Here is a 9,401-nt window from a genome sequence, read left to right as displayed (position 1 = left end):
AGATTTTTTTTCAATTTTACAAAAAAACAGACAAAAAGTTAGAAAAAGGATTTTTTTTTTTGTGGGGTAATTTTTTTTTTTTTTTTTTTTTTTTTTTTTTTTACAGAAGTTTAAAAGCAAAATGCTTTGCGTGATGGAAAACCACTGCAGCTTGAAAACAGCACCAACACAATGACACAACGAATGGTGAGAGCATCACACTGGGGCGGTAAGTGTCTAATTACAAAAGTTATAGCAGTCTATTAGATTTGTGCAGAAAAAAAAGAATAAAGGACAGGGAAATTAAAAGATGTCACTGTTATGAGTCACTTTGTACTGCTGAGTTGCAGTAACATTGTCAGAAGAAGATAAAAATAATATTTAGAGTTCATTAAGAAATACATATTTGGAAAATTGTGTTCAGGCAGTTGTCCGACCCTCAACAACATCTACTTTGGTATAAATACCACAAATTTGCATTCTGTTTCAGAGGCTGTAAAACACTAGGTGTGCAAAGCTGGAAGAGACAAACCATAAAAAAATGCAGCAATAACCGCAGTAAAAAGGTGACTAACACAGGAAATCCCCCCAAAATGTGAAAATATTCAGAAAGGGCATGAGCCTCAATTTTAACATTTCTATACTTAATACACAAATTGTCATTTCTGTCACTCATATCCTCCCATTTCCGTCCACACGGCTCTCTGCCTTTGTTCCCAGCGTCTCCTGGCAGTGACTGTCACACCGTGACAGGGAGGAACTGCAGCGCAGGGATTGAGAAAGACAGAGAGGCTGCATTGTGGGTTTTAGTTATCTGGTCATTAATTCCCACTGATCTGGATCAACCCTCATCCCAGTTTCCCCTCTCTCTACCTCAGGGCTCCAGCTGAAAAATTGGCTTCCTGCTTGGTTGCAGGACATGGAAGCTTTGTCTTTATCACCAAAGTGGGCTGATTTTGCATCAGCATCAATCATCAGCAGTGACACGATGTCCGTGATAACAGTGAAGCATCCCACCACTGCAGCTCCCCTGCTGCGCTGTGACTTGGCTCTCTTTAGCTGGTTAGTTTCTGTTTGAACGCTGGAATTGCAAAGAGACAGCAGCAGGAGGCCTGCTATTTAAAAATTCAGAGATGTTGCTATAAAAAGCAATGAGAGTATTTCTAGTTCTGGCATGGTCTTTATTTTATCTGCATGCTTTAGCAGACAAGATCCCAAGCCTACCTCAACTCCTTTCTGTTGCAGAAAGATAATAAAAGATACCCGCCATTAACTGGCCAGATTAAGCCATGGTGTCTAAGACTTCCTCCACTGTAGGAGACCACAGCACGCTGAACAGGGATCCCTCATTAACCAACAGATCAAATTTCCCCAGCCGAGCTTTAATGGACTCCTCTTGTTAACGCAGGATGTATAAACACAGGAAAACGGTTACGTAGCACGGATCAGCGCCGCTCTGGGGTTTAACTCCTTCGAGTTTAAAAGATTTAAAGTATGCTTTTAAATAAAGTTGCTTTATACAAATTTACTTCATTGCAATTTCATTAAAGTTTTTTAAGCTAGCAGATCCCTAAAAGGTGAGGGGAGCAAACAGACACTGCTATAAATACAGACTTTATGCAATCATGGTAAATGGAAAGAAATGTAAGTTCGGTGCGTGATTGATCGGTATTATAAGCCAAGCAATCATCTGAAGCTTTCCCATTTACTGTTCCTGTTTGGGGAAAAAAAAAGAAAAAAAAAAACATTGAAGAAACTATGATAACACTCCCAAAGCTATAATAGTCTTGATTTATGTCAGTATATTTTATTCAGTTATATGAGAAACAGTTTGTTTACTGACACATTTATGAGTTATAATAATTGGCACAGCATGAATAAGGGACAAAATAAATGTGAATGTTTTACACATGATCATTTTCTGTTTGTGCATGAAAAAGATGAGCATGGAGTGTGCAACACATGTTTCTCCTCTGAAAGCACATATTTACAAAAGACATGTGTTTGGGTTATTAATAATTTTAAAGTTAGACATTTTTGATTGCAGTTATGTTCAATAAATTAGAATATGGGTTCTCCGCTGAAAACGTATTTGCAATACTATGTTTTAAATCCTTATTTAATTCTGAGGCAATCTCTTTCAGGTTATTCAGTTCAAGTTTGAACCACCTAAGATGTTAGATTTTGATCTTCTCTATGTTTAGAGAATATCAAAAACTCAGTAAAAACTACAAAATAGACCTCTGGTTTACCGCCAATTGAAAACTGACTAAGACACAAACCTGAGCACCTTTTGCGGTGTCATGGTAACCTCACAGTGTTTGGAAAACTTAAAACTGTGAAATTTGACACAGCACCTAAAAAGCAGATAAAAGAACAGGGCATTAACCAGCTAACAAGGATAAAGATGTTTCCCATTAACACCACAGTAACACTTTCTCAACATCAGACTAAGTCTGCAAGTTCATGCATCAAAGAAACAGGACTAAATGGAAGACACTTATTATATAAACTGTAAACTGAGTACGACTTCCCTCCTTCATCTGTTGATGTGAAAATGGATTTAAAATGAGATTATCAAGGTGGGACCAATGATGTGATTCATGCATTAAACAGACCGAATCTCATTCTCTTCGAGTCGGGTGACGTCTTTGGTTGTTGGAAATTAAATCCTGGGTCAGTTCCTGTGGTTTATTAACACAGTTTGCAGAGGGAAGTTGAAAGCTCTTTATTTTTTAAGCTGCAGACCATGAGCTAGTCAAATTTCTTTGTTTTTTTCCCTCTTTTTTTTTTGGACTAAACACTTTACTGATCTAGTAAAATGTTGCTAAACTTCCAAAGTTTGTTTCTGCAAGTTGCCCAGCATTACACCAGGGTAGCTGTCTTGATTCTCCACAGAAAAAAAAAATGTTGCCATCTCACACATCATCTTAAAAGTGTTACACCTAAAACAAGGTATTTTTCATCTAGGTTGAGTCACTTGTGACTGGTGTTAAAAGCTTCAAAAATTACAATTGTTTTCATGAACATTGAAATCCTGATTATTTAAAACAATCACTCATCTATTAAACTCAAATTACATTGAATTGACTTTAAATTAAAAAAGTATGATTAAAATGCAGATTATTATCTAAAACATATGAAAATCAGCTGTTGGGAATGCACAATATATCAGCATTAGAAGTAATAATGACCGATATCAGACATTATTTAACATCAGTACTTGTTAATAACTGGAGAGATATTAACAAGTGACGTGTATGTCTTGTTGTCACATGTGGTATTTGTTTGGTCATGTGACAGTGGTAGTAATGCAGGATGGATTGGTTTAACTGAAGCAGAGAGGCAAGGTCGGTGGTTCTCATCATTTTCGCCAATATTAAAAGGTAAGAGAATTATGTAATATCAGTAAATATAACAGCAACATTAATATCTGATATTGATAATGCTTTCTGCTTAGACATCAGCAGAGTGCAAAGTTAAAACTGTACACCCAGTGGGGAGAAAATCCACCAAAAGCCTGACAATGACGAAATACCTGAGACAAAAATCAAAGGCTGAATATGCTTTTGAATGTCAACATTTGTATTCAGATGATGTCCCAGCTTTCTCCCTCACTTGACTCGCTCTGATCCAACAGTTACGTAACTCCTTAATCCAGCTGTGCCACTTCTCCTCACTCCCCCCGCTCTCTCCGTTTTCCCCTGCCACCGTAATCTGCATTCGAAAAAAGCTCTCATTTTGACTGCTCTTGACGTCAACGCGCTACTACCGGGTTGAAAATGGCTCTCAGAATAATAAAAACAGACATTTGAGCCTTGCTAAACACGTCAAAATATTACCCTCGATCACACGCACTTTAGTTAAAAGATCGTTTTCCGTGACGTTAAAGGCCAGCGGGAAAAGCTCAGACCAAGCACACATTTTGCACGATTTTGCCACCTACAGGTGCCGTCTCTACAGAAGGGCCCCTTCGCCATGGGGCGCACCGGACAGGAATAGACCACCCTTAACCATTAGTCGCAGTGACAAACAGCAATGTACTTCAGCAGACAGTGTCCTGGCTTTCAAAACATGCCTTTTAGTTTATTTGCCAACTTTTCCGTGAGAGGTGACTGCAGGCTTGGTTTTTTTATTCAAAGAAAAGATGCAAAGATGTGAACACAGAACTGAAACTAGAGGTCAAAGTTCAGATATTCATCAACTTAACCTGCAGTGACACCCACCAGCATTTTCAAATACAGATCATAACCTTATAGAGCTCTCAGTCTGCAAAAGTTTGAGGCATTGCATCATCACTGTTAATACCAGGCAAGAAAAGGCTCTTGAATAGAGTTGGACAGACGTCACACATGCAGCGCGGGACTAATATAAAAATCAAAAAACGAGTACCAAACAACACAGATTCAAATTTTCAGCTTCGTTTTCTCATCGCCAACGTAGATTTGTCAACTTTTTTCCTTGCACCGCTGTCTTTAATGTAGTAAAACGGCATCCTTGTCCTGGCTTGATGGCCACAGTTCCAGTAAATACAAGTGTTGTATTTTGTAACGATTCCTCTAGCTCTTACAATGAGAAAGCTCAGGTGAGTAAGCATTTTCATGAATCCATTTCCTGATTTTATAAATATCAGCGCACATCTGATTTACTTAAACACCATGTTTTAGTCTCTTTCCCATTTTGAAGAATGGTTAAGAGAAATGGCCCTCCGTGTCACATCAGATTTATACATCAGGGGAACAGGAAATAGTGGATTGGTATTTAAAGGTTGCTACACACAAGGTGAACCATATTTAGAGGCTGTGGTGCTCAACGTGGTCATCTGAGGTGTGATTCCCGGCCTCAAGCCTTTTGGTGCATGTCCACCCTCTTTTCTGTCTAAACTGACTGTTCAATAAAGGCCACAAGTACCAAAAAAAAAATCTTTAAAAAAAAGTTTCTGCTCACTCTGAACGCTAAAATATAAGTGAAACGCTTATGTAACATATATCTTTTTATTTTAAAGAATGTCTTAGTCAATAGTTGTTTGCAGGGATTTTGTTGCAAACAATTATTTTTTTTTAATGCGAGATCTTGATATCCTCACCCACTCATTGTGCTTAAATAAAATGTGATAATACGTTACTGCAATGAATTGCTACTTTAATTTTAAGCTCTTTAATAGGATTGTCAATAAATGTTTAGAGCACTGTAAATGATTCGGTTTTACTATTTATTTATTTTTTTTTACTGAATAGATTTATTAAGTCAGACACTATTAAAATCCTAGTCAAACAACTTTTTTCCCTCGCTAGCAAAATTTGAATGTCTACAAAGCATTTCATTTAAATAAAATATGTAAAATGTCTTGACAAACTTAAGAACCGACCATAAAATACATTCTTCCACCAAAAGAACAACATGTTCCAGTTCTATCTGAATTAATGGGTGAAGACAGGGTGACAAAATACAACTTTTAAGACCTCAGACCTGCTCTATCTGGAGTAAGCCAGACTAAATTAAAAGACCATCCTTTAATGGCTGAAGTTGATTTATTAATTCATTACTAAGCTGCATTTGGGCTGTGACCTTGATGAGAACAGACTATTCTCTCTGTCTGAAAAGGCTTTGACTGGACTGCTCATTACATTTTAATCACCTTGCATGATGTAATGTTTGTTCTGCTGTGTAGGCCCATTACAAGAGCATCTGCTCAGAATATGGGTGCGTTGACGGAAGGTCCCGTACATCATCCCTCCCTCAAATTGTAAATCAATATCTCGATAATTTAGATAAAGATTAATACCTTGTTGGGTTAATAACGTTGGAGGATTTGTCAGGATGCAAAGGCAGCGGGGTGAGGGATGCGGGGCGTGTTCAGTGACCCATTTACCCCCTGCCTCCTCCTGCTGCTGCTGCTGCTGCTCCCCCCTCCTCACCTCACTGCGAATTTCATTTCCCTTGATACTGGCTCGACTTGAGCATCGGTCAAACTCCCTGTCGCTCACACAAGCGTAAACATCGGGGGGGGGAAAAAAATGTAGAAAACAAACCTGACCGTCCCAAAATATGTCATCTCATCAACACCGGGGTCTGTCATATGACCAGGTAAAAGCGTCGGAAATGTGTGAAAGAGCTTCACCAGGCCCTGTCACAGCGGGTTTCTCAAACACACTATGTTGTTTTTTTTCTCTCTCTCTAACTCAGCCGCCCACCAGCCAGCTGCTTCCCGTCCTGCCAGATAATCAGAGGTTGCTGAGGGCAGCGACCCATTCAGGCCAGGCCACCAGTAATGTGGCTAATGTTTACAGATCAGCTTTACACGGGTGTTGTTTAGCGGACATTTGCAGTTTGCCACAAGTATGCGCTTCTCTTCCTGGCCTTAACAGTTTCTACCTATACGGGAGACAGAGGACAGCAGACACGTGTGGTGACGACTGTGAGAGAGGCTTGGAAAAAATGTCTCACAAAAACTTGTTAAGTTTGGTTTAAGGGACGCTAGGGCAGTCCACCAACAAGCAGCCCATTTTTTAAAATATGGCAAGATAAATTATGCGATATTGTACGACATCATTTAAAAAACGATAGTCTTAAGAACATGTATTAAGCGAGCGTGCGTGAGATAAGCGCACACTCAACACTTTATTCTTTGTTTACAGAGATATGCGCTCACATCAGTCTAACTGCACGCCCAGTTCAATGCATGAACTATAAACCCGGCTTGGTTTTCACTGTTACTGGTGCATGAAAAAAATCCTTACAAGAAACACTTAGCCTGGTGGGGGGCATCGCTGTTTTACTGTATTGTATTATTGTGAGCAGAGGGAATTCAATGTTTGGTTTTAAAAACTATTTACAAATAAAAATCTGAAAAGGGTGCCAAGCAATGGTATTAATCAATCTTTACTCCGTTACCTCTAAATAAAATCCAAGGCAACAAACTGCGTTCACAAGCCATCTTGGACAAACTAGTCCATGTGTACAGTTGTTCTGCGAAGGCTTCAGGGGTTTATTCAAGACCATTAGCAAACGAACAGCATTATGAAGACCAAGGAACACAGCAGACAACTTCTCTGGAGTTTAGTGAAATCCGTCATGTCACATGTGTAACTCTGCACAGATCAGGTCGTCCTCACAAACTGTGCAAAAAAGAGAGTAGTGACCGAGGTCACCAGAACACCTCCGACTATGCTGAAGGAGTTATAAGCTCCAGCAGCCGAGACGGGGAAGACTCTGCAGACAACAACTGTTGCCAGTTTTCTTGACCAGTCAAAGCTTTAGGAGAGACTGGCAAAGAGCTTAAAGGTATGTGGGAGATTCCATGGCAAAGTGGAAGAAAGTTCTTTGATCCGATGAGACCAAAATGGAGCTTTTTGGCCATCAGGCAAGACGCTATCTCCTTTACGCTTGTAAAGGAGATAAAACGAATATAGCAAAATATAGAGAAATCCAGGACAATCTGTTTCCATCTGCGAAAGAACTACAGCTTCAGAGAACAGCTACCCAAAGCATCCAGCTATCGCTACACAGGAAAGGTTTGAAGACAATAAGGTTGATGTTCTGGAGTGGTCCAGTCAAGGCAAAGACCTCAATTCAACAGAGGATTTGTGGTAGGACATGAAAAGGCCTGTTCATAGATGATCCCCACACAACCTGACACAGCTTGAACAAGGACAAGTGGAGAAAAATTGCAGCGTCCAGATGCGCAGCTTGACTCGGACCCACAGACACAGACTTCATGCTGTTATTGCAGCCAAAGATGTATCTAAAAAAAAAATACATTCACTTATTTCATGTTACAGATTCCTATCATTATTATATAGATAATCACTTTTCACTTTGACATTAAAAGTTTTTTCTATTTTTTATTTTTTTATGCCAAAACAAGATCATGACTGATTTGTAACGGCAATAAAAAGGTAAAATATACTGCATTAGAGTGGCAAGAATAAATCCACTGATGAAACATCTTGTTGAGTGTTGGCTTATGCGACTCAGGTATGCAGTGTTTTTTTTATTTGTTTTACACTGATTTGATTAAAGTGTTTATTACAAGCATATAGTCATTTTTGCATTTTGTTTTTACAGTTCAATCATTGTTTCCTGATGTTCTTTAGAGTTTTTTTTTCTTTTCTTTTTGTTAGTTCACCCAGCTTTTGGATTGTTTGTTTCTCCTTAGTATTTGTGAGGGCAGACTATTTTTCAGTTGTTTTTTTTTTGTGCTTTTATGTCCTGTGTCTCATTTTCGGGTCACTTCCCAGAATATAAGCATGTCGCCGTTAATCTTAAATATCTGTGACCCAATCCTGTTTGTTGTAGTGTGACCTTGGGTTTAGATTGCATGTAGTTATTCTGCAGTGAATCAAGAGCATCATTAGCTTGCAGTGAATAGTTGTTTTGCAGTGTTTTATGCGGGTTTGTCTGCCTGAAGGGGTGTTTGAATTCGGGTCAAATGTTATTGGACTGACAAAGGACTGGATAAAGTTAATGGGAAACCCTTTTATTTGTGTAATTGATTACTGGCTTGGCGGAATCGTAACATAAGCATACTCATGAGCTAAAATCGCCTAGTCAAAGTCCAGACCTACTAAAAAACAACATTAATTTCAACTAGATTTGCAAAGTCTCAAATTACTTGAAAGGCGGTCCAAGGTAATTTATTGACTCATAGGGACATTAGACAAGCACACATTTTTCTAATTTTTACTCCCAAAACTTTTGGAAGACCACATACCCTTTCCATCCATTTCAAAAGTATGAGACAGACTTTAAAGTTTGTAGTGTAGGAGAAGAAATGTGGAAAAAGTCCAAGAAGGTGTGAATATTTTTGCAAAGGACTGTAAACGAGCCAGCAAAGTTCATATGTGTCCAACACACACCCCCACAGTTACTACTGGATCTGCAACCACCGGCACATTCTCATTGAGCTCCACAAAAACAACAGTCGGGCGCCTGCCAAAGCCGATCCACTGACATGTGCATCACTGCAGATGAGCAAAGCGTTTGTCATTCTGCGTGTCACCCACCTTTAGGGAGGGGAAAAAACCAATGCCAGGCTAGAAATAAAACATCCGTAACAATCTGCAGCACATAAAAACATCGGATATGGAATGATAGTGTTGACAGACGGCGGCCCTTACGTATCTGCTGATGATGTTCCGGAGCAGGCTGAAATCCATCCTTTGAGACAGCTCCCCGGCCGCGGCGGCGGCGGCGGCTACAAACTGCGCGACAGAGACGGGTCAGCAGCTCTCCCTGGATCTTCGTAAGCGCTACCTAAAAGAGCGGATGTTTCCAGCTGGATCCATCTCTCGCTCTCTCTGCCGCCACCAGCGCCCCTGGCGTGTCTGTGATTGTAGCGAGGAGCGGCGGTCTCTCTCTCCCGAGTTACTCCGCTCCTGTGATTTTCATGGCATCCCTGGAAGACCCACACAGCTCCCCCC

The 9,401-nt window shown here is 39.8% G+C and overlaps 1 protein-coding gene across 4 annotated transcripts in view; it reads right to left on the bottom strand.

Moving 5' to 3' along the window:
- Positions 1-9,395, bottom strand: part of LOC106961032 (probable phospholipid-transporting ATPase IH) — a 36,902-nt gene extending 27,507 nt beyond the window's left edge. For all 4 annotated transcript variants that reach the window (XM_015054507.1, XM_015054508.1, XM_015054509.1 and 1 more), the window contains exon 1: positions 9,099-9,395. In XM_015054507.1, the coding sequence (XP_014909993.1) occupies positions 9,099-9,137 (39 nt within the window). In that variant the 5' untranslated portion in view covers positions 9,138-9,395. The remainder of the gene's footprint in view (positions 1-9,098) is intronic.
- Positions 9,396-9,401: the final 6 nt, after the last annotated feature.

This window comes from Poecilia latipinna, unplaced genomic scaffold (assembly GCF_001443285.1).
Source record: "Poecilia latipinna isolate Pla-1442-1.1 unplaced genomic scaffold, P_latipinna-1.0 Scaffold1255, whole genome shotgun sequence".
NCBI lineage: Eukaryota > Metazoa > Chordata > Actinopteri > Cyprinodontiformes > Poeciliidae > Poecilia > Poecilia latipinna.
Note: the sequence above shows the minus strand (reverse complement) of the source record. Positions and strands in the feature narration are given on the sequence as shown.